Here is a 26,735-nt window from a genome sequence, read left to right as displayed (position 1 = left end):
CGGGCGCCAAGGCCGTGGCTTCCGCCAGTGACCAATCAGCGTGTTCCGCGGGCTCGCGGAGAGGGGAGAGACGCAGGCGCTCGTGCGCGCCAGGGGAGTAGAAGTCAGTCGTGGACCCGGCACGAGAGGCAACGGACGTGTTGGTGCAGGGCCGGCGCGTCCATATAAGCGAACTAGGCAACCGCCTAGGGCGCCAAGTAGCTGGGGGCGGCGCAGCACGACACATAACAGCTGATATAATATGTTTAACGATTATTGAAACTAGATGAAAATGGATTTTTGTAACAGTTTGGAATGTTTATATTGATATAAGTAATTATTTAAAGTCCACGGTGACCTGTTTATGATTTGTAATAAGTAAAAAAAGTAAAAAAAAAAACACAAGCCTGCTTACATTTGATTGTTGACAAAATCTTAGGCTTACGTGATGTATTTTGAGGCAAGGAAAATTTTTTTTGGAGTGTCCAGCCGGGGGGGGGGGGGGGGCAGGGGGCATTAAGGTGTTTCGCTTAGGGCGTCAATTTACGTTGCACCGGCCCTGTGTTGGTGACGTCGCTCCGGGACGGTGAGATCGAACGGGCGCGGTATTTGCAGTAGCTCTAGACTTTGCCGCGCGGAAGCGATTTCAGCTTTGCAGTCGAGTTTGTTACTTTGTCATTAAGTCGCGTGCTCTCATTTTGTCATTTTTACTCACGTGTGTTCTTCGCTTAATTTTTGCGAGTCGCGGTTTATTTTTGCAAACTGGACATTCGCCGTCGTATGTTCTGTGCTTTTACATTTCTTCCCGGTCATTGTGGTGTACAGTCAGACAGGCGTCCTATTGCGCGCGGGTCATAGAGAATTCTATTCCTTACAGTGTGAGTAATACTCGTCACGGGTGGGACGTCCCGTATTTTCATTACCATATTAGTGCGCGGTACCGGGCTTCGCCCAATATAGAAATAGTCACAGGCGGAAACGCGGCAGCCCCATGTAAAGTGTTCATCTTCTTGAGGATAAAGAAGCAGGAAACTTTATTCGATTTGTTCTCATTTCAATTCTGGAGACTAAGTCCCTCGGCCACGCGGCCCGGACCGCCCTCTACCGAACCCTGAGTAGCCGGCAGGATGGAAGCATGTCAGGGACTAGTCGACCAGCTTACGACAGTATGTTTTGGTAGGTCCGAGGCCAGGCTCCAGACTGTAGTGCCAATCACCATCTTAGACTGTAAAAACACGGCCCCCCTTTTGACCTTATTATTTGGTCACCACCTACCCTGGAATGAAGGAAGATATTTTTCTAATGAGGAAAAAAATGTGTTTGAGTACCAACCGCTGTAATAAACTGGCAAATGATAACTCGAAGTCGGATGCACACCGTCTCACGGTGCGAGGGGTCCTGGGTTCGAGTTCCGGGTAAGGCATTGGTGTAAAATTTGCATGCGGATATTTGATTGCTAACGAAATGATATAGCAATCGCATGCAACATATATGAACTTATGGTCGTGGGAATCGAGCCGAATGCAATCCCCTCCTCCACTTAAAATTTTTTTATTGTGTAATCTTTTATTGTGTAGTCTTTGTCATAGAGTAAATAAAGGTATTTGTGTGTAATGGCGTCTACTGTAAATAAAGTCAAAGCCGCTGGTTTTGTAATATTTAGGCGAATAAATGGGGAAATACAATATTTGCTCTTGCAAACCTCTTATGGTATACATCATTGGACGCCGCCTAAAGGTAAACAACAAAATTAACGTAACTGAAAGTACTGTTAAGGTTATGGTTGTTGTCAAGTACGAATCTTTGTCGCATTGGCGACGAATAGGGAAGGCGACGGATGCCCTCATTCCGAAGTGAAAAAATATATATATTAAAAAAAAAAGTTGGTTGTTAGTATTACTTTTAAAGAAAAATGAGATATTAAATAGAAATAATGCATCATCTCTGATAATTCGCGGACGCTGCTCCCAAATCACTGATATAATTTCTAATGATTCCGTAAAACGGCATTACAGATTTCAAGTAGTTTATCTGTCATCCCATTTTAATGGTGCGGTTAGTTTTACTATTTTTAAAATACTGTAAAAAATAAGCGAACAGTCAGTCAGGTTGTGTCAGGATGTTAATTAGCCCTACGTATTCATTGCTTATTTAATATGTTTTATGAATGCACCTGACAATAAAACTGGAATTTTTTTCAATATCTTAAATTATTATAGTATAGCCTTTGTTTGATTTGATTTTCAAATCCTCAATATTTTATGATAACTGTAATGCTAGTGAATAATCATTGCTTTGTAAAAATTCTTGACTGCCTTAGTACTAGTCAATTTTGGACTCTTTACCTAATTTAAAAAATTAAAGAAATTTTTTTTTGTCGTAACTGTTGCTTTTAAAAACAATGTTCCTCAACGTTTGATACGTATTTTCATTATCAAATATATTTGGTAATTATACAGCTTTGTATCACAAATACAGCCTATACTTTTCTTTATTTTAGTATCTTATTTTAAAATACAAAGTGTAATGAAATTTACTAAACCGGTTTTGATTTCTATGTAATATGTACTTTTCATTCTAAATTCTGTTTCATAACTGTTTTAGGCCATCTTGACCCCGGGGAGTCGTCCTTGGAAGCTGCAGTCCGGGAAACGGAAGAAGAAGCAGGCCTGAAAAAATCTGATTTCAAAGTAACTGACTTTGAGAAGACTTTGGAAGTAAGTTCTCAAATTTGACTATGTTTGGTTTCAAATACACCAATCCCTCGCATAGCACGTCTTCACTTAATGCGAATTCAGTTAGCACGATGTAAATTTTACTGCCCTAGTCTCGAATAGCACGTCTGTAAATTTCAGTTAGCACGAAATCGCCACAGGCTAAAAAAAATCTAGGAAACGACGCGACGTCAGGTATGGAATTCGAGGGGGGAAGAGTGGTTTGGAATGCGAGGGGAAAGAGATGCGCACGCAGATAAACAAACACCGGGCCTTACTGTTGATGCCCGGCCGCAGACCAGGCCCTACCGTTGATGCCCGGCTGCAGACCAGGCCGTACCGTACAGAAACCAAAGCAGATGAAATTGGACACGTTTTTTAAAAAAAAGCAAGATGATAGTGTTAATTTCACCCCAGAAAATATTTAACTAACTTTTATGTTTTGTATATGTACATATTGTACATACAGTAAACTCCCGGTATATCGCGCCCCGATTGATCGCAGAATCGGGTATATCGCGGGTCAAACCATGTCCCCCAGTCAGAAATGAATAATAATAATGGAATAAATGGTTGACAGCCGATTAGGATAATTTTGCGTTGTAACTAACAAACTAAGCATCGGGCAGAAAAAAGCCTAGGCGTAGAAAATGTCCGCAGTAAAATTCTAAACAAGATATCTCCGTACATTATTCCTCTATCTTGTAGGGTTTTCAAATTATGGTCCAATCCAGCCCAGTGATATTTTCTGAAACACTAGTTCTTAACGTCGCTTTATCTCACAAATGAAGCATCGGACAGGGGACCTGATAAAGCCCACCATCCAGCGACATTATCCAGCGTGACTCGGCTGGGGATTGATGTTGGATAGGCTTGGTTGTCGGCAAGCGCTGGGTAGGGAGAGGCTAGCCGAGAACATGGAGAGAGGTAGAGATTAGAGCGGGCAGAAACACCAGGGGGAGTGGGGGAGGGAATGTGTTCACGCAGCACACAGGCAGAGCATGAGTCACTTGACTGAGCAGCGTCGCTGCGTACAAGGCAAAATCAGGTAGTCCGGTGTTTAAAATTCCACTCCAGAATCTTAATTGGTACTTTACTGGACATCTGTATATAAATGTTTTGTTACAACTTAAACCTACAGACGTAATATTATTGGGTAATTCATTGTATTATACAAGTTCATCTTTTTACTTTGGTATAATGTTTTAACATTAAATAGTAAAGTAAATCGGCTAGCGTATTTTTAATCTTTGCCCAGGAATTCCCAGTGGTCCAATATTTACGTGAACCATACTGTACCACTTTTGCCGTGAGGTAGTAAACAAGTCCCGGAAATGTTTATGTGTAGCGGTCTCCCGACCTTTAAACAGAGGCTGGGGAATATAACACTTGCCGATCCGAGCCCCACACACTCAGCAACTCGACACAGCGTTTGGTGAAATAAGTAAAGACAAAGTTTAACACGGTTTTTAATACAGCGTCACTGATTGCGCTAAAATTAAATTGGCGCAATTTTTGTTTCCCATATGTGACCATTTATAATTTACTGTAAGCATGGATAATAAAGTTTAACCACTTGACACGATAGACGATTCTTTATTTTTTATTGTACGAATGCTAGAATCGGTTTTTTCCTGTATCTGCGGCCTGCTTCTACAAAAGACAAGCTATCTGTAAGTAAATCTAGAATTTTTATTTTGTCAATCAAACTCGGTACTTTGCGATTCATATTCGGTTTGAAGTATCACTACGGCCTTTCTTTTTAGAAGACTTTGACCACAGAATCGTGTGTAACCGCACACACTGCACTTACTTTTTTACGGACACTGACGAAGCAGATACTGTGGCTGACACCATGAGACTGGCAGCAGCTTGTGTGCCGCACGTGTGTTTGGCGGCGTTTGGCGCGCTCGTAGGCCGTGCGACAAACTGTGCGCGGCACGCGGAAAAATAAAAACAATTCAACATTTAATATTTATCTATAAAATTTATTATTTTTATTTTTTCACCCGTGTTTAGTGGAAACTGCGGATGCAAAGTCCGCACAAAGGCAGGCCGTCTATACTGTGCGTGCTTGCCGACCTATTAGAACACAGGCGGTGTTTTATGCCTTTTGACCTTGGTCACATCGAAACATCGCGGTTATGCAACAACGCGGGTAAAAGTTATGTCCCCCGACAACCGCGTTAAATAGGGAGTGTACCCGTATTTTAATGTTATGTTTGTGCTCTAGGGAAAATCTAAATCTGTTTATCTGTTAACTGATTTGTTTACATAGCCGCTTTTATAAGAGGTGTGCATTACAAATTAAATGTTTACATATGGCTGTGTGTTTTAAAGTTATATAAAACCGGTTCTTAATTTCATAAAAGTGTTTTAATTTTGTTAAGTTTTAAACGTAATAACAAAGGATCCAGCTGCTTGCAACAGCAGGCAGACAGACGCGCGCGCGTGTTGAAGGTCACGCCTGGGCGGGCAAGCCAACCTGCGGACTGACGGTAAATACTGTATGTTACCACTTATCTCCCGTTACACTGTGCCATGTTTTCTTTATCTAACGTATTCGGTGGTAGGCTTAAAAAGATAAATGATATGACATATGCATTTTCAAGTATTATTCTACGCATTTATATTATGTAAAGATTACTTCCCTACACATCTTGGAACACATTAAATAATTTAGCCTTATATTTATGGGGACTAATGCTTCAGAATACGCGATTTCGATTAACACGAACATTTTTAGGAACAAATTAGTCGTGCTAAGTGAGGGATTGGTGTATTCCTGAACTCAAAACATGGTTGTCAATAGAAACTCACTATATTAACCAAGACCAAGATTCATTACTCCTTTGTAACTGAGCACTTGTAAGTTCTTGCATGCTTCAGTCACATGCAGTTTTAGCCATGGTCAAAATTTTTGTCAGTTAATAGAAAAGATAACAAGAAGCCATCCCGTAAAAAATTTTTAATGTAGTAAATACTTGTTTAGTAGAAAATAAATATATTTTTCTGACACATTTAATATTTTTCCTACAATTGGGGAACGCTCAATGACTGTTTTATTTTACTGTTCTTTGTAATGCCGTTGAGATATCACAAAGATTTGTGGATGATTTTTAAACTCAATATTGATAAGTTTTAGCCAACTATGTATAACTGTTTTCCTTTCCATTGTGAAAATTTTTGAGCCCACCTAGTCAGGGGTATTTTTGTGTCAGTGAGGCGGACTGATAAGTGCTACATTTGCTAGTGCTTCTAGCGTGGTATTAGCTCCAAGCACAAGGCTTTGGACTGATGCGCAGTCTTCTCGTCGTACATAAGCCAACTTGAGATCTGAGCGGTAACGTAACATTATGTGGCAGATAAATAAAGATAAAGTTGTAATGCAAGTCTCTTGAATGCTTTTAAGGATCTGTACCAAAAAATCATTGGGGAAAAATTCATTTTAGCAATTTTCACCCTTCTAAAAATACAATTTAAAAACAAAATCTGAAAACAGAATAACTCATCTGTCCTCGGCGTACTCTTAAATGTTTATTGAAAACAGACCCCACTGGGATATCTTGAGCAGTCTCTAAGTTGTGTGGTTTCTTCTTAAGCTCTATATGCTGTATTAGTGCCCCTTAATGTTCAATCAGGTTTTTGTAATGATAAACATATCACTATGTGAAGTGTGCACTTAAATCTCACACCAGAAAGTTCGTAAAATTTATAATACAATGTGTGGTTGTGCAAGATAATACGAAAAGTCAAGCCCAATCATGATTTTGAGGCAAAGCAAAATGCTACTGAATTTGATAAACCTTCAAAGTTGGTGCTCATATTTTCCTTACCTGACCGCAAACCAGTCACTGTGTGTAATTTATTTCAAATTTTGCTACAATTGAGATTTTTTTTTGTTTTGTTTTGTGCGTGTTACAGTACGAAGCGCACGGAAAACCCAAGAGCGTCACCTACTGGCTGGCCGAGCTGACGAACCCAAACGCGGCTGTGAAGTTGTCGCACGAGCATCGGGCGTACGACTGGTTCCCGCTGGAAAAGGCGTGCGAAGTGTCGAAGTTCGAAGATTCCCAGCAGTTGTTGAGGGCATGCCACGCGTTCCTCACAGCGCAAAGTGGCTGTGCTTCACGTTAAAGAGTTATCTGCCCTGTACAGCGTGTGAAGCTGTACGGTCATTCCCTGTGTAAATTTAGATTGATCATAGTATGGTGTATCTTTAGTATCCATCAGAATACAGTACAGTGAAATCTTGCTACCGTCTTCAAGTATTTTAATAACGGCTCAGTTAAAACATATGTGGCGTTGGGAATGATGTAGGCATACAATCATGGAGCAGTTGTAATTCAAGTAAAATGAGGTTATGCAGCAACCACCAACTGTTAGTACTGTATGCCCCGAAAATAATTCAACGATTTGTACCAAAACTACCGGGTGAAGGTCGCATTATAAATGCAAACTTATATCTTGCCATTCGGAAAGGCGTCGTGTTAAAAAAACGACACACTCTGCGGCTTAACTGTGTCACTTATCCCACTTTAGACTGCCGTTGATTACTGCTTTCTGAACCTCCGCTTAGTTGAAAAATTATACAAACTGCTTGTAAACTCAGTCATTTAAGACACTTTAGTCATGGGCTTCCCGAACCTTTGCTCAGGCGAGACAGGTGAGAATGCGTGATGAGGGAGAGTTTGCCTGCAGGGTTTCTTCCACTTCTCTTCCCTTTGGCTGCTGGCAAAGGGACTTCACCCCACCCGGTGACCACTGTACATCACCACATTCCTTGCTTTCTGAAAAGCTTTGAACTACAGCCATAAAACTCAATTCCCCCCCCCCCCCCCCCCCCCCCCCTCCAACTGTGGCGTGGTGGTTTTAAAAGATGCTGTGTGAATACAGAGGTAAGTGACACAAAAAAAAAAAAGCTCTCGTAATTACGAAATAAATCTACTAAATTATTTAATTTTCAAATGCTATTAACTTGAATTGTGATTTCCACTCCATAAAGTTTTATTCCATAAGCTCGTAATAAAAAAAAAGGTTTGTGGTGGTATTATATTCAGAGAAACATTATTTTCGGGTCAATGAGATTAGATACTTGCATTTACGTATTTTGTGTTTTAACGTAATCAACGTAATGTCCGTACTGGACCCTAAACAAGAACTGGCCATCCCGCAGAGAGAACATGATGAAGTGGCAGTGTGCTGCGGAACTTTGGAAATGTTGGCTTAAGCTGAAACTGAAACCTGGATCAATTTTGTTTGTATGAAATTATGATTTAATTATGAAACTGGCAGTACACAGGATCTTCTTTAGCCTTGTGTTGATTCCCATGTCCTGTATTTATGCCAATATAATCTTTTCTGCATTTTGTTTTTGCAGTATTTAGCCCAGATTCATATCTAACTCTTACCCAACAATAATTATCCTTAAGTAAATACCGTGATATTTTATGCTAAACACTAAACAAATAGACTTTTTTTTTTTCCATTGGCCATTGCTATTCATTATGAAAGCCCAGGGGCTAGCCAGGGGGGGGGGGGGGGGGTGGTTTAGGGGTTCAAACCCCCCATCCCCCCCAGCACCAAATCTTTAATTAATTTCTTATTCATAACTCCAAAAAATTTCATATTAAAATTAATAAATTTTTACAGTTACAATATTTAAATTTAAATACGAGGGGGGGGGGGGGGGGGGGGGCAAGCTTCTTAACACCCCCCGTACACAAATCCTGGCTACGCCACTGTGAAAGCCTACAATACATGACAGTAAAAGAGTGAATTATTGGGTAACCAGTTCCATGAAAAATGTCTTACGAGAGAGTACATAGTTATCGATCGCTTCATATTTTGACTCCAAGGAAAAACAGAAAGTGAGACACTTTTGGTTGCAAAATGTCTTGTTCTTAACTCCTAGGCTTTGTTTGAATGCAACTGTGTGTTTCATGCTCCAAGAGAGAATTGTGATCCTACTGAAATTATGTTGATTCTTGAATAAAATTCATACAAGTTTTTAAATGTGTTGCATTATTAACATATACTCGCCCCTTGAAGTAACGCTCATTCATTTGAGGAAAACATAGTGTGAATTGAATAATTTTTTATACAAGTGTGTATGTTAATATAATACATTTTCCAATTAGATAAGGGTGCCTGCTAACCATTTAAATCAATACACTACTTCCGTTAAAATTACTAATATATGTCCAAGTACAATTGAAGTACATTTAAATAAATGTTAATATTGAATTTTGAGATTAAAAAAATTCTTGGGCCATACTGTTTACGTAACAGGGCTTGGGCATACTGTTATACCAAAGTAGGTGGTAGCAACATTTCTCAGTTATAAAATAATGTTATTACTACGGAATATGTTTTTCCATTTTAAATTACTACGGAATATGTTTTTCCATTTTAATAAGATTTAAGAAAGCGTAAATTTGATATTTTATATTAAAAAAAAAATATTTAACCTGTTAACATGATTCTGTTGTTAACCAAAAATTCCTTGCATAAGTTTCAGTAATACTGTGCATGTGATACATAAACAAAATTAAGGATTTTAAGGTTAACAAGCACATTATTTGGTCCCTTCATTACAGGGCTTTCCCACTTCAACACACAGTAAAAATTATTTTAATTCATTTATTAAAAAAAAAAAAAATTAAAACAAAATAATTTTCACAACAGCACAATTGCTACAATACAGTTGAACCTCGATTTTACGGCACTTACTTCACTCCAGCAATTAGTCTGGCAAATATTTGACCCACTCGCAAATGGAAGAAAAAAACAACTCAAAATTTTAATAATTTGTACATAAAATTGGTGAAAACATGGTCACCAGCTTTCAGTCAGAAGAAGACTGGTGGCTTTCCCTTAATCCCTGTGCCTGAAATGGAGATTTAAAAAAAGAATTTCTAGTACATATTATGATTTCCTGTCACGAGCGGTCTATGGACAGTCAGCCAAGCTCCATGGCCAATGGGCTAGTTCCCTCGCACCATGAATGTCTGGAGTGAGGTAAAAAAGCAGGAGAATGAACTTGAACATACATGAGCGGAGCACAACAGTTCAATCCGGATCCTTCGCGCTTGTTCAGCGGCTAGGCGGGTTTGTCGTCACAAACACGACACAGCAGACTTCTCCGCAGAGAACACGTGAATTGAGCAGCAGAGGGAAAAAAAATTTGTCGATTTGTGAAAATTAGTGTGCATGATCAGCGTAAAAGAATCTGTGCCTGCACCCTGATGAAGACTTTTCCTTAGTACAATTTAATTCATTAAATGTCTTAATTTTTTTTTCTTTTTCCAGAAAAGATGAACCACAGTGGCATTGCATATCATGCATTATGTTAACGTTTGTGCATAATGCTATCAAGTTTTTATTTAATAATTTAAAATATCAGTAATTATATCTACACTGCTTGAATGTTACATTTTTATTGCAACATGTCTACTTTTTTAAAAAAAAATAATTTAAAATATTTAATTCACAAATTTTCAGTTGTGCAGTTGGATAGCATTTTAAATGTAACATGTTAATGCATTTAATGAATCAACAATCTGTCTAAATTTTTTAGACACATGTACACATGATTTTCGAATGCTCAAGTAGAAGAATTAGCAAATTTTAAGCCAATTTAATGGTTCGTAGATCCAAAAGTGGGTCAAATATGGTTTTACTGGTTAATGCCGAAAACTTGCTCAAACTTCGAACTGCGTCGGTGAAATGGAGGTTTTGGCCACATTCACTTTCAGTGGTGTGCTTATGTACAAAGTTGATGGCATTAATATCAATATCCATGAATCTATGAATCTCTTCATAGTATGGCTTCAGTTCGAGGCGGGGACAGCGACTGATACAACTTTGTGACGGCAGTCTGAACAATCTGCTGGAACGTCTCGTCTTCTTCACACGTCACGTCCTGGAACGATTACCAATCCTCGTTACAATCCCGAGATGTTGGAAAGGTTCAGTACAACGTGACTACAGATGGCTCGTGAGGGAGATCAGGCCTTACCGTCTTGCGATTCCCAATATTTTGGTGCCACTTGCAACAAATCTATGCTAAAATATTTTTGGCTTTACGTGGCATAGGACTTAACATTGGATTCTCGGTGAAGTCCACACATGTGAACTAGTGTGTAGTCGCCCACATGAAGTTACATAAGTTATTTCCTCGCGGCGCTGACAGACTACAGCATGTTAGAAAATACGGGGTTGCAACAAAGTATAGAAGGTCTGTGTGATATGCTCTATGTCTTGTAAGGCCAACAATTTGGATAAATACATAGTTCAGAATTAGAATTACAACAAAAATATGGAAAAATCCAAGATGGCAGAGCCCAATTCCCCTCAAGCTATCATACCGTAGTGACTGTATTTTTTAACCAATCATATCACAAGTTATTGCAGACCTATCATTGCAATATAATGTAAAACTATAGTGTGTCTCAATCTTGGATTGCAGTGCACACTGGCATAATTCAAGATATGCTTTTAACTGAATCAAAAGGTGGATGCCTTAGTTTTACTTTATTTTGATTAAAATTTTAGTTTCTATCGTAAGTTTGCATCTCTAAGACTATTATACTTAAGTAAAAAAATTCATTTTTTGGACCATGAATCCATAAAATTTATAAATTGGTATTAACAAAGGATGGGTCAATAAAATCCTCTAATACCATCAAACCATCTACAACCCTATTCAAAGGATATTCCAGGAAAAAGATTTGAATAAAATTTTTAGAAGAGTACAGAAAATTAAAAAAACTCAACAATGATAACCTCTGAAGTTTACTACACCAACTTTTTTCCATCATACCTATCATGTTACCATTCCCCAAGATAGTGTACTTTTAACATGTAATTACTAGAGACCTGCAAAATTCGCGGATTCATTCGATGATAGGATAGAATTCAAACACATATACCTCTTAGATAATTTTGCTATTGGCTCACTGTTCATCTGGACGAATCTCAACCAGTTATAAACCCTCAACCAAAGAAGGATCGAATCACAGACAAACCAGCTGAGACGACTTACAAGTCGGCATCCAATGAACTTGCGTTATTTGCCCAAGTGTACAGGGGTATGTGCAGTCTATCCTGAAGGCCATCGAAACCGCGAATTTTGCAGGTCTCTAGTAATTACATTAATAAAATTACTGTATGTATTGATTCTGGAAACTTAAGTTAGTGGGGAAAAAAAAAAGTTTCAACACCATACTTAATATTTTCAATTTCTTGTATATTATTTAATTTTTGACCCTTGAGATTCAGATTCGAGGGGTATATTTAAAGTACTCTTTGGGATTGAAATTCGAGATTCAGATTTGAGAAAATTGAGATTCGACCCATCACTATAATATATTCATTCCAGCTGGTTCAAAAGGAGTGCTACTTGATCATCTTTATAAACATAATAAATTTGAATCTAAAATGTAGTGTGGTTGTTAAGAGCATGTTCCACAGAATATCCGCAACAAAAACTTACGAAATATTCTTGAAGAACTAGGGATATTGTGTACCAGGCTTAGTAATATTTGGTTTTAAAGTAACAAAACCATCTACATTTATCACACTAACTACCTACAATCAAACAAAGTTTAAATGGTTGGCTTAGTTGCTGATTAGTCAACAGCTTCCCACAACTTTCCATAAAGTTTTCCTTACGTTGTAATATTAAAAATACTAATTACAACATTACGCACTCACCAGATTCAAAAGGTCAATGTTTGCTTTTTTGCCGTCCACTGTAACGTACAGTTTTTCCCCTTTGAAGATCTTTGGAACGGAATCTTCACCAAAAATTTCTTGCAACATTTCAATCAGGCATTCCTAAGGAAACAGAACTATGAAAGAATGGCTATAAAACTACTTAAATTTTATAAAACATTTGTTAACTGGGAAATCATATTTAGGATGATTAAATTGAAGTAAACTTGACAAGTAGAATCTTAGAAGCTGTACTAAGACAGGGTTCAATAATCCTTTATAAACTTTAACACTGGCTGGAGAGCAAAGCTTGTAGTTGTAACAATGTAAGCCACACAACCATCATTATAATTCTTTGGCCGATCAAAGGCAGTTACCTATGCGTCCATAACTGTACCTATTTACATTACACCTGTAAGTTTCATGAAAAAGTTACAACTAAGATGATTCATTGAGACAAGATTAGGTAAATGGCGAATTGTGATAAAACAAAAATAACATCAAAATGCAACTAAAATTACAAATATTTTAATCTAGTTAATTCAATTAATATAATTTATCAGCATTAAGTTCAAAATGTATGTAATAAATATATCGGAAAACTAACAATCAATTTGTTTTTATCTTGCAACTGTTATTAGTAACTCATTTTTACATGACGTTGGTACATTTTTCAAACACACAAATACTGGCTGATTTATTTTTACATTTCCTTATAGTTCTGCCTTAGAAAAATTACCTTCATTGTAAAAGTGCATCATATAGCATTCAAAATGACACCATTTTGGTGAAATATGTATAGTGATACATTTTAACTGTCATAAATATTTGTTCAATAAAATGCTATATATATGAATATAAATAATTCATAAAAATTCAAAATAACAACACAGAAATCTATTTCAAAAATACAATCGGCTTCACAATAAAATTATAACATTATGTCTACCAATTGACTTTTAAATGTTATGCATTTGGCATGCAATGAGTAATGAATAAATGACTACCACACTGTACCTTGAAATGCATTCTGTCCATCTTCGACTGCACGGGGAAGAACGACGGCGGGGAGTCTATTATCTCAGCTTGCAAGACCGCAGCGAGAACAGCGTCCGCGAACATGTCGTTGACAGGTGTCGCCACCCACTGCAGGCAAAACCAGAATGCAGTGAAATCAACGTTTAACTGTTAGTTGAAATTATGTTCATATTTCTGTACCTCGACAGTAAAGAACAACATGTCCATTTTGTATGAAATTCAGTTGGCACAATGTCCATTTCTCGCTCTATATATTGGTATTAGAGCATCCATATTATTATGTCCTCAAAAAAGTGCAAAAACCTACAAATTATTTATATAAAAAAAACTTAAAACTATAATTTTTCTCTATTAAAGAAGTTTAAAAATAATGAGTTAAAGTTTCATATAGCAATCCCTACTACTAGCCAAGAAACTTGAAAATTAATAAAGTTTAATCACACCAAAAACTTGCTCTCCTGTAAAGGAACATTTTTGTGGCATGGTGTCTTATACCTCAAGGGTACCTACACATTTACAAAAAAAAAAAAATGTTTTAGATGTTTTAGATGCGAAGCTGTGCATCACAACCGAAGCTTCAAATAATATGGATAGCAAACTTCCTGGCGAAGTCAAAAGGAATGTTAAGAAGAGCTTTGGTTCATTCGTTTTTTTTCGAAGCTTCGCACAGGCCTTAACGCCAACCCTCGGCGTCTCCGCGGGTTACGAAGGCCGTCGGGACAAACGGGTCAACACGTCAAGGGGGCTGCAAAATCAACTTTCAAGTCCTGACGCTAACCCCTTTCTCCTTCCTCCGGAGACCGCCTCAGCCGGAAGGGACAGCGCGTTCGCGACTTCGAACAGGGACGGTTACGAGTAGCTGACTGCGAGGCTCGTCGCCCTTTGTACCAGGTTCATTATTCGTGTTGTGCACAGTTAGCGACATCCTGGGGCCTGCAACCGGGCTATCCTAGCGGGGCAAAGAAGTGAGTCTAACTGACGAAATATTACTTTTCTTGTTCACAGCGATCTCAAGTATTTTTTGCACAGTTTTTCAGTGTTATACCGCGGGTGTGTGCGGGGAAAAAAGGGGATACGTCGAAATTACTTAAATTAAGATATTAAACATTTAAAGTTCTTCCAAGTATGCAAGATCAGTAATTAATCATTCCAAAAGTTCAGTGCCATGGAATAACACACAAGGGTGCTAGACTTAACCCATTTGGACCCATTTGTAGAGCTTGTTCTCCTTTATTCCATACCATAAAAAAAATCCATTTTTGCCAACATTTGACTTATCCCCTTATTCCCGCGCACCCGCGAATTATTATTGCAACGAATATAATTTTCATCCAATATTTAAAACTGTTGTTTAAACTTTGGTAAAACATGATTAAATTTTTGGAATCTCGGCGCGGGGGAGCCGGCAGGGGAGCGATACCTCGAGCGTGACGACCTTCCCCTCGACGGAGACGTCTATGCACTGGAACGCGCGGAACTTGCGCTCCTCCGCGGGCTCCAGGGGGCCGGCCACCAGGGTCAGCATGTACTTGAGGATCTGCAGCGTGCCCGAGTAGTGCACGCTCTGGCGCTGCACCACCTGGCTCATGCTCATGTCTGTGTACTCTGCGGGCAGACACCGCACCGTTGCCGACAACGCCCTCTCGATCTTTCCCCAATTCCATAATTTTTACATGAAAATATTTTTAAAAATGGGATTGTAGCAGATGTCTACAAATACCTGGTAACAAGATCATACAGTGAGACACTTCTGGTGTCTTCATGCCAACATGTTTAATGATTAACTATGTTTAATTTTAATGTTAACTTAATTTTTTAGTTAATGCTTTCATATTTATTTTTATTCATGTCATCAAAAGTCCCAGTTAAAATTAATCAAAGACTTTGGATTTCCGTGCGGCCATTTACCTCTGTTGAATGGGTTTTTCGACGTATGAAAGAGGGGGAATTAGCGGAGGGAGGTGGATGACGTCACGGGAGTATGACGTATGCAGGGGAGAGACTGTTTGGACTCTTGCGAGGACAGTGGCTTGGGGGTGTTGACCGACGACGGAACAGCTGTGAATATGGGGTGTCGGTGTAGCTGCGTGCACGGGAGTAGGGATGCGACCCACACGGTCGTTGTGAACTGTTAACCCTGGAGACTGCTACGCGGAACTATCGTTGCCGCGGCCTGCATCCGCTGATTTTTATTTATAATTTGGAAGGAACGGCAACGTATTTACCGTAAGCGATTTTAAACTTTTCGTGAGACGCGAGTGTTAATGCACCTCGTCCCGAAGTGCGGAGACTGCTGCCGTTTGACTGTGCTACATCTGTCACCTACGCAGAGTCTAAAGCCCGGGTACTCGGAGGCGCTACAGTTTTGGTAAATTTCTACTACACGGCGAGAATTACTGTAAGTAAAACTTTAATTTGAATTGGTGGAAGAAGAAGTTGGTTTGGGACAGTAGGCAAGCTTTGGTGTGGACTCCCCTCTCCCCTGCGTCTTTCAAGAACGGATTTAGACTTATGCGAAGGCAAGCCCTTGGTGTTGTAGGTAACGTGATCGCTACGGCCGGGCATCACGTCAGGATTGTAATTTTTTATGTATTTTATACCACTTGTAAGTAGTCCTTGTATTATAATTTATCTTTTTTTTTTGTGTCAGAATAAATTTTACAAATGCTGCAATAATCTACTCAACACATAATCAAGCATTTTATTTTAGTTTTGCGTCCCTACCGTGTCTACATGACTAGCCATGGTGAAGTCAAAGTCAGCTGGGTTCAAACAGAATGATTGTAAAACTGGCTGTCCTGGTAGGGACGGACGTGGGCTGCTCGCCCCGGCGCGGGGTAGCAGGCTACAACAGAGAATTTCATTTCAGGGGAAGGTGGAACAGAACCTGTTTGCCTAAGAATTCTTTCCTTTTGTCGGAAAGGAAGTTACAATTTTTTGAATAATACATTACTATTAAAGTTTTAAGGATAAAGACAATGTGTAAAACAGAAACGAAAAGGACTTTAAAAAAAAAGACATAAAATCTTGTCTAGTCACCACACAGTTCATTCTTTTGTTGGGAAGAAAGAAGATACAATTATTTTGAAGGATAAAGACAATGCGTAAAACGGAAATGAAAGCCCACGAGATCTGGTCTGGTCGCAACAAGGGCGGGGCTCACTGGAGAGGTCGCAGGGGGCCAGCATGTGGTAGTTGAAGTTGCGCCTGACGAGCACGCCCGACAGCCGGTGGCCCGGGCGGGGCCGGTCCACCGCGAGCGCCCCCATCACCTTGGCCGTCTTCTCCCCGCGGAAGTACAGCTCGACGGCGGCCGTGTTGCGCGGGTTGTGCACCTCCATGCGCGTGTCGGGGTCGTCCTCGTACTCCCGCTGCAGCGCGGCCTTGAGCCGGCCCATCTCGTTCTGCTCCCCGTGCACCAGCACCACGTGGGGCGGCTTGAGCTGGCGCACGAACTCGCTCGTCTGCTGGTAGTCCGTGTGCGCCGAGAACGAGATGTAGTCCACGGACATCTTGAGCGGCAGCTTCTGGCCCGACGCCGTGGCGATCTCCTCCGGCTCCGACAGCACCGCCTTGGCCAGCGTGCCCTCCACGCAGTAGCCCGCGATGATCACGCCGTTCTTGGCGTCCGTGCACCACGTCTCGAACAGCTCGCGCGACAGCCCGCTCTGCATCATGCCCGGCGACGCCATCACCACGCACGGCCCGATGTCGTCGAAGTGGTCGATGCCCTGCGGCCAGGCGACACGCACGTCCCTGCTAGCGACAAACGATTATGAAGAGTTCGTACACAGACACTGCATTTCATCACTACCAATCAGGGTTGGGAAAAAACCAAACAACATGGTTTTTTTTTTATTTTAGGTCCACACCCCAGGTTTCTTCATTACGTTAGTTACCTATTTTTGTTCTCACCATGTTTGAATTAAAGCCATACAACATCCAACTTTCTGCCACTCATGTTGAACCAGAAAAAATATAACACCAATGAACTCTAGTTCAGAGAATCTACACATCTGACTGGGACTAAACCACAGCAAAAGTATTTTCCTACCGGAGGACTCTATAGAATAGGTGTTTCCACTGAATAGGAATTAATTTTTTTTATATTTTTAATTTTAGAGAAGTATTTGGCTGGATATGATTTACAACTTATTCAGATAATTTAAATGATAAGATAATGATTAATATAAATATTTTTTTTGTTCCTATAAGTCACTAGAACCGAGAATTGTGGTAATTTAAGTTAAGTTTTGTCAAAAGGTGTATATATTTGATATTTTCAGTTACATTTTGGTGCTAAATGGTGTATTAACTTGCATTTCTGTGTTACATGTTGTGAAGAATGAGGAATGGTGGAAGGATAGAGGAAGATGGAGGCACTTTACTTGGCTGACCCGGCCACAGGCCGGAAACAGTTGATGATGATGATGATGATGATGATTATGAAGATATGTTTTGTATTGACATACTTTGCTTTGCATTGTTATTTACCTACATATTTATCTACACATAACATACAACTTATAATAAGATTTTTTTTTAAATGTTAAAACATTCACAATAATTATTGATCAAAATATATTAAAAAGCAAAACTATTTAAGTGTTAAAATACTAAGTGCTAAATTATTTAAGTATTAATATACATAATATGCAACTCATTATTTACAAGTATAATAAAGTACATGTTAAATATTCATGACTGATTTAGATTTAATATACTACATTTAAATATTAAACACAAACTAAAAAAAAACTGGATCAAAATTCGTATCAGAACTTACTTTCAAGTTGGAAATATGCTTGAACACAAAAGGGTTGTTAATAGCAATCTGCCTCCTGATTTTATCATTCATGGCATTGACGTATGTCTGATAAACAGCCATGCATTTTTTTGCCAAGGACGATGCATAATAGATGGGGATATCGTACAGTTCTGGATGCAAGCTCCAATATTCATCTGGAAAAACAAAAGAACATATCAAAAATTCAGATTTTAAAAAAATCCCTTTCAGCACAGCATACAGGCATCGGTAGATTTTGAAGAACCTATTTATCCTGGAAATATTTTGGAAACTTCCCTAAACTTCTGGAACATTTTAAGAACTTAATGTACATCTACATAACATATTTATGTTCTCCAATAACATAAAATGATCAATTAAATATTTGCCCATTTTCCATGCAGCGAAAATATTACGAATATTTTTAACTCAATGTATCCAGCATTCAATAGTTTACAACGCAGCACTGAATAGCTTAGAACGAATATCATATTATATGCCAAAGTAATTATTAAATTTTTTTGACCTTCAAACACTATGTTGCACTAATAACATGGTCATATAAAAATTTTCTTTGCATAAAGGTTTAAGATAATATTAAGATGGTTTAAAAGGAATTCAAACAAAACTGATACTAAGAAAGTTTTCAATTTTTTTTTAAAATTTCAACCCATGTTTTCACTGTAATAATTTATTTAATTAAAAACTGTTTCAGCCAAAGTTTCAGATATCATCTTTTATATTTCAGATCACCTTTACATTCAAAGTCATTTTCCATTAGAAGGACGCTGTGAAGTCAAGATTGTAAACTAGAGGCAAATTATTTAGTGAATGGTGATAAAACTCAAATAACACCTAAAAACTTAATAAACTCTAAAATTGAAAGTAAAACAAAATGCAAAAAGATTTACGATTTACCTGATTCATCTAATTTTGTATATTAATATATAAAATTCAATTCATTAGTTTGGATCACAATTATACATACGAAACATACCTAATAAATTTCCCTGTTAATGAGTCTAAAATTATAAGTGTCTTAAGAAACTTCTTAACAGGGTTTTACCGTATATCATCAGGAAGATGTTTAAACCATGCAAAAACAAAACAAAAAAAATTTCCCTACACCTAAAAAATGTATGTAGGTTTAGCAGTTATAATAATAAAGGTTACAGTTTTGATTAGGGATGGGCAAATCAAATCCTCAAATTTAATCAAATCCTTAGTATTCGAAGGATTCGCCATTCAAGGAAAAAAGATTCAAAGAAAAATATTAGAGGAAGTAAAGTAAATAAAAAAAATTCAACACTGATAACCTCTAAAGTTTACTACTTCAATTTTTTTTTCTTCATACATATCCTGTTACAATTCCCCAAGAAAGCGTAATTTAACATGTACATAACTATATATAAATAAAATTACAATATGTATTGATTATGGAAACTTATTTTGTGAAAGAAAAATTTTAAAGGGTTGAATGTTTCAACACCATAGTTACTATATATTTAATTTCTTGTGCATTATTTTATTTCTTACCCTTGCGACCTAGATTCGGATTCGAGGGGGGTATCAAGATACTATATGGGATTCGAATTGAAGATTCGGATTCGAGGGGCGTATCAAGATACTATATGGGATTCAAATTAATAATTCTGATTATAAAAAAATTAAGATTCAGCCCATTAGTACACTTTTGATAAATAAAATGGGATGTATGCCACTATTCGAATATTTTTTTTACGTGTTTGTGTGTAGATGAGTACAACAGTTATAAAATTAAAGAAACGATAACAAAGGAAATTTTTTTAAATGAAAGTATCAGCCACAACTGCGACCTACCCAGGATGAGCAGCAGCTCCTGAGCTCGTCCCAGGGCGAAGACGGGGATGAGGCAGCGGCCCCCGCGGTTCACTATGTCGTGCACCAGCGTGGTGAACCGCGCCTCCCGCTCCTCGCGCTTCTCGTGGATGTGCGTGCCGTACGTCGACTCCTGCGACACGCGGGGGTTTCCGTGCACAGGGGCTGCCACAGTCACGACTCACAGTCCGGCTTAAAAATATACTTGTAAATAGTTCTGCTGTAAACCCTGCAAATCCCACTTGTTTATTCTGCTGCAGTGACCCAACCCCTGGCCAGCGACAGAGAATTCTTTCAATTTCTTAGTTTTAAACCTATTCCTTGCATAAACAGGTATGCAATCAACGAAATATACACAGTATACAATCATGACAACGTCAAGGCATCAACAAGGCATTAAGTTCTCACTTGTCTGCACCTTCTAAAATTTGTGTAAAACTTTGAATTTTAATGCACGCACGCACAAATACACATGTATTAAGAAATTGGCTACACTGTATTAGAGATAAATCAAAATCTAGTGTTGCGTCAATTTCGTTTCTGGAATCGGCCGGTTCCACCCATGCTAATCGTGTTGAAGGATTCAGGGTCCAATGGTTTGGAATAGAAGCTGGCTGAGTCTTCCCCTTATAGCACAATCTTGAAATTTGGATTTTTATTCTTCAATATTACTAAATGGATCAAACTTGATTTATCAATACTTTAAACACGCATTTCGTCTGACTAATCAGACAATTCCCCATTAATAAGCAGATACTCCACTCATCAGCATCCACTAATCCACAAATCAGGAATATTTAGACAAACATTAAAGCATTATTGTACCAAGTATATATTATTAGATGGAATCAGAATCAAAATCAAAGAATCTAATCCAAAATTTGAGGATCGAACCTGGAATCTGCATAGTTTTCGAATCGATCCAACATTATCAGAATCTAAATGAAAAGGTAACGGAACTGGTAAAATTCAAGGCCGGCAGTTTTAATCAGACTCTCCTTCTTTTAAGTGAATCCAACACATCCCTGGTTTCTGTAACGTCCACCAAAGACTGTTTCGGCAAAAAAATATAACAAACTCGGCCAAAACTCACAGTGATCAAGACGTCCGGACGTACGTTGGGTATTTCCGCAGCCATGAGATGTCTGTCTTCTTGCCGGGAGAAGTCACCGGTGTACAAGATCTGTTAGGAAAAAAAAATTACTTTGAAAACATTTTAGAGAGTTGAAACATTAGCAGACACTGGCGGGATTAAGATTTTCCAACCACTTGTTCAGGAAACTTCACAACCTGCGACCACGCAATTGGCAACCGTGCCATCAACCAACCTTGACACCTGCGATCTCGATCATGAACATCGCAGCTCCCAGGACGTGGCCGGCGTTGTACGCCCAGAACTTGATGCCGCACACGTCCTTCTCTTCGTGGAAGTTTATCGTCTCGATCTTGTCCATGCTCGTCTCCAGATCAGCTTCCGTGTACAGCATCTGCTCTGTGGATATATTGCTGCAACACGTCCCCATTATGACCAAGTTCAACATCCGTGTAACAGAGGTTTATTTTCTATTTAGATAACAAATGTTAACATAAAGTGCGAGAACTTACTCTAAAATCAGTAAAGACCTCTTAAAAAAATTTCCACTTAAGAAATAATATGCTTAAAAAAATTTAGGACCTCACTTATTAACACCGTATTTACCAGCAGGAGGATTGCCCCAGCGCTAGTTATTTAAGCATTTAGTCAACCACAGTAGTGCAATGCTAATTTTTTTTTCTACCAAGAATGGAAAGCTTACATATGGATTGCATTACATTTTATTTTTTAAAAAAATCAGCACGGAATGTGCTGCTACCCAATATGCGGGTAAATAAGGTACATACAATTTTACCCTTCTATTAAATTTTCTTTGTTAATAGGTTTAAATTTCTAAGTAGTACCTTGAGAAATTTCTTAACAGGAATTTTGTTCAGATCATATCAGTCAAGCCAGACTACAGATGTTGCTACTGACATGACAAAGAAACGAGGTGAACTGTACACGGAAGAATCTCCAACCGTTTACTGCACAGCTTTTATCTAAAAGGAACCAAGTGATTAACTTTTTTTTGAAGTACCTACACAAAGTGCATAAGAAACCTATAAAGTTTGTTGCATGAATAAAAAAAAGGCTCATTGTGCCTTGTGCTGCCATCTGCAAGACACCGAACCAACTAGCTGTTTTCTCAGTGCCGTGCACAGGTTGCTAGGTTCCTCTAGCATAAAAGACGTCAAAGCTGATGAGCTGGAGCATGCAGAGTGCGAGCGCACCTGACTTTGATGTAGTCCGAGAGCAGCCACCTGTAGATGGCCTTCGTTGCGTGCGTCATGAAGCATCGACCCTTGAAGCTGGTCCTCTGGAGGAACCAGGGCAGAGCACCGCAGTGGTCCAAGTGGAAACTAACCCAAAACAACAATAACAAACGTCACCAAGGTTGAACTACAATTATTTTCAAACACAGCTGACAGTGTAAATTTTTAAAAAATTTAAGGATATAAGTCATAGTGAAAACTTTCTTCAATAAATAATAGCGATGTGCCAAATTCCAATTTTCTTGAATCCAAATATTGAGTTTGAGTCCCAAAAATACCTCGAATATCCGTAATATGAATAGGTTTTGCTAAAAAAAAAATCTCTTTTTAACATAAAAGTAAAAGGAAGGATGTAACACTAGAAGAAGCAGAAATTTTTCATACATGTATTAAATTATATAAGAACTGGCATTTAGTAATCATGCTCTAAGTTCTATGCTTAATTACAAAAATTACATCCATAAAGTCCGTAGAAATTACGGTCATGTCGACTAGCGCTGTGTCGATCCGAGATCATTGTCACAAACCACCCAAGAGTGTCTGTTCAACTTTAAGTTTCCCACGATCTTCGCTCAGCACTCGAAATACAACGGTGCAAAAGAAAAGGTGGTCAACCCATGATCAAACTAGTTTATGAAACGAGATCACACCTGTACTCTGACATTGCAACTGACCACAAGTGGACTATCAGGAAAGACAACAGATACATCAAAATACACATTATTCATCAAAACACACTAACATTTTATAAATGTGTATTTGACTTATTTTTCCCCCTGGAAAATACTGTACGCAGTTTACCCCATTAAAGCTACTAATTTTAGATCAAAACTTCGAAAATAAATGTTACTGACAAGCTTCAAATTAATACACAGTTGTTTCTATAACTTAAAATTATTTGAAAAAAAAAAGTGGTAAAAACAGGGATGATGCTTTTACTAACTCACGAATTTATGATTAAAATACAACGAAATATTTCTGACACTATTTTGTATCCGAGATATCGTCAATTTCCCCGAGTTTTCCCTGATTCCCGTAACTTCCCCAGTCCGCGGGAACCCTGCTCAACTGCTGGAGGCTTACTGAGAGATAAGAAGCAAGTCGATCTCGTCCGCTTCCACCAGATCCACGAATGGCAGAGCATCCATGCCGGAGAGGCCCGGGTGGATCCCGCAGTCCAGCTAGAAAAACAAGATACATTTCCAATGCAGGCTCGCACCGTCGTTTAATTTCCCCCGCAGCCTTCAGATACAATACAAAAGTCTTTCAGGTGCACACCCATCCTACACTAACACTGAAGAGCATTACTTGGGAATAAGAGGGAGGAGGGGAATCTAAAAGACAGAAGGCAGACAGAGAAACTGGTGAGGGTGTACCGAATAATGACCGGGTGGGAGCTGGCTCCGATTTACAAACGGGCCAACCGGGCATTCGACCAAAACGACCGTTTCCGAGGAATGGTAGAGTTTGAGGTGCGAAAAAAAATTTTAGGAACGGGAAAAAGAGTTTTTTAACGCATGGTAATAATTTGATTTCCAAAAATACATGTCAACTGCCACAATTTAAAGAAAGACCGAAAGAAGAAAAAAAGACAAATGGCCCATGTCTTTAAAAAAAAAAAAAATAACCTCTGTATTTAGTTGCATAATGTGCTGTTTTAAAACTGATAATAAATAAGCTTGAATTTGTAAAATGTTATTAAGTTTGCGGGGAACTGGAAAAGGGCGGTCGCTAAAGATTATCTGCCCGGAGCACTGGCTGCCTGGAATATGGGACTGGGTGGGAGGGTGTGAAAAACTGGATCACACGACAGAGAGAAGATCCTAAAAACCGTAGGAGGGAGAACATAGCAAATCTTTTTTTTTTTTAAGGGACAAGAACTGAAAGGGGTAAAAATTGCTGGCTATAAGAATTATCAGTGACTGTGATAGTATGGATGAGGAATGTGTGCTAGGGACAAATGCGGTACAGTTAAGAGGGAAGTAGGCTTAACTGCCCAACAGCAACAGCAGAAAGATCCAATTTCAAAATAGTTTGCTTAGAACTTTTAAAATTCCAAACAAAGGCGCAAATCTGTCAGCACAAGTGGGAAAATGTAAGTTCCTTGGTTTTTTAGCATAACCATAATTTAATTTAATTTTTCACTGACAAATATGACGTAGGCATGTCAACACTTCCTACCGATGTAACACGGCAGCAAAAATAAAAGAACTCACCATGATCTTCTTCCCTTTAAATTCTATCATGATGCATGAGCGTCCAACTTCCTGTCCAGCGCCCCTGGAAATAAAAGGATTAAATCAAATTAAACATAATTCTGGATCAACAGTTATTAAAAAAAATCTGCATCCGTAATAACTGCTAAAACTTTGTGTGAAAAAAACAGTCAGATCCTCACATTATTTCTGGGTAGTTTTCTGTGTCCAAATTTCTTGAGAAAAATTAAAATAAATCAAAAAAAAAGGGGGGTGGGTGGGTGGTGTGTGTGTGTGTGAAATGACACTGACATAAACCCACCATCCTTCCGCATGACTTGTAATTTTTAAATTTTGCTGATGCAACATAACTTAACTTCCGCATGAATTCACTGTTTTTTTTTTTTAATGTCACTTTCAAAATGCTCTGGTTTACTAGAATAAAAACATGTTCGGAATCAAATAATGTTTACAGAACTTCAAAATTAATTATAACAACCAATATAAATTATTTCTGGAAATTGTTGCTACTATAGAAAAGTAAAATTTGTTTGGCATTAAAGTGGCTGAAAAAAAAAAATATGTTTGTGATATACTCCATGAAAGCAACACTTTGGAGGCTTTCAGAGGCCCTGGGACAACCTGTACGATAGTTTGCTCGGTAATTTATTTTTTTTATTTGATAGTCTAAACCTGTAGGAAGGTACCTATGTATCAGCTCTATCGTTACCTACCAATGGCCAAAGTGGCTGAAAAAAAATGTTTGTGATATACTTTATGAAAACAACACTTTGTAGGCTTTCAGAGGCCCTGTATGATGATTCACACTCTAAATTTAAATTTTATTGATAGTAAACACATGCATGAAGGTCACCATGTAACTGCTCTAAAATATTAAAACTTGGTTGGAAATTGCCGCATTCGCGTGGAATGACTTAAGCTGCTGTCGTCGGCCCAAGCTCTCTGTCCCGGACGTCAGGATAGATCAAACTTCGGCTCCGTAAAAATAGTTGGTTAAGTTACGTTAGCTACATTTTATTATTATTATTATTATAGCTGCAAATGGGTACAGAAGTGCCCGGTGGCAAGCATTCTCCCTACTTTCCCCGCATTCTTCTTCTGAACTGAGCCACACTCCCAGCCGACACACACTCCTCCTCCAGGCTATTCCATTCCCCTACCGTCCTCACGACCATTGCATTTTTTCCCTTTTCCTGTTCTCCTCCTCCTCTCTTTGAAAACCTTCCTAGTATTTTCCTTCCTACTTCTAGGCATTCCCATTTTGACTCGTCTCCCCAGCTCTCCCCATCCTCCCACTCCACTCAGCACTTGGCATATCTTGACCAGTCTCTCCTTCTGTCTTCTATCCTTTAAGCTCTCCCATCTCATTCCTATCATCATCTCTGTGGTACTACACTCCCCCTTCCCTTCTCTGTCCATTCTCCTCCACTTGCTCTTCACCCATCTAGCTGCTCTCCTCTGCACCCCCTCCAGCTCCCTCTCAAGTACTGCCGTGTATGAGTATATTGGTCATTCCTAACCAATAGTTCGAATGATTTTACAGTTTTTTTTTAACATGATTATTTTAAATCTGCCGTAGCTCCACAGTAACCTTTAAAGTAACAGTATACTTTATTAAGTGTAAATATTATACAGAATTGTACATACAACGGACGAATGAGTAATAGGTCACTTTCTTCAGCCGGAACTTGTGAATCACTTTTTCTTTTTGTACTCATGATTAAATCTTTATTAAAAATACGACTACAACATTTGCATTAAATCTACCCTGTTAAAAGAACCCGTCAGCTAAAAACGTACGAATTAAGCGGTATTTACTTCAATCGACAACATTCATTCAAACACACACAACATAGAAAATGCTAATGATACGTGACACACGAAAGCAAATTGTAAAGCACATGTATCGAATGGTTCATTCACATTCGTGCATCTTCGGTATTTTTTTTGTTAAGTTATTCCGAAATCAACATGGCGTAATAGATAGAACAAGAAAAGTATACGATGTGTTGTTTGAAGTTGTAATATATTAAAAATGTTTTCGAGTAAATCGTGAAATTATATTTGTAAATGTTTTAG

At 38.6% G+C, this 26,735-nt stretch overlaps 2 protein-coding genes across 2 annotated transcripts; one reads left to right on the top strand and one right to left on the bottom strand.

Annotated features, from left to right (window-relative positions):
• Positions 1-1,550: 1,550 nt before the first annotated feature.
• Positions 1,551-8,708, top strand: LOC134540482 (bis(5'-nucleosyl)-tetraphosphatase [asymmetrical]). The gene is made up of 3 exons (XM_063383264.1): positions 1,551-1,716; positions 2,584-2,696; positions 6,618-8,708. Exons 1-3 carry the CDS (start codon positions 1,593-1,595, stop codon positions 6,828-6,830), a joined length of 450 nt encoding a protein of 149 aa, XP_063239334.1. The 5' UTR covers positions 1,551-1,592; the 3' UTR covers positions 6,831-8,708.
• A 616-nt stretch (positions 8,709-9,324) lies between these two features.
• LOC134540481 (cleavage and polyadenylation specificity factor 73) lies at positions 9,325-26,531 on the bottom strand. The gene is made up of 13 exons (XM_063383263.1): positions 26,304-26,531; positions 24,657-24,720; positions 23,524-23,621; positions 22,399-22,527; positions 21,420-21,597; positions 21,185-21,274; positions 20,074-20,224; positions 18,235-18,410; positions 16,612-17,179; positions 14,869-15,053; positions 13,428-13,556; positions 12,411-12,533; positions 9,325-10,617 (listed from the first exon to the last, which is right to left on the bottom strand). The coding sequence occupies exons 1-13, from the start codon at positions 26,372-26,374 to the stop codon at positions 10,513-10,515; spliced, it is 2,067 nt and encodes a 688-aa protein (XP_063239333.1). The 5' UTR covers positions 26,375-26,531; the 3' UTR covers positions 9,325-10,512.
• Between the last annotated feature and the right edge of the window lie 204 nt (positions 26,532-26,735).

The sequence above is a fragment of the Bacillus rossius genome, chromosome 16, assembly GCF_032445375.1.
Source record: "Bacillus rossius redtenbacheri isolate Brsri chromosome 16, Brsri_v3, whole genome shotgun sequence".
NCBI classification, from domain to species: domain Eukaryota; kingdom Metazoa; phylum Arthropoda; class Insecta; order Phasmatodea; family Bacillidae; genus Bacillus; species Bacillus rossius.
The sequence above is the reverse complement of the archived record's forward strand: the minus strand, read 5'-3'. Positions and strand labels throughout refer to the sequence as shown.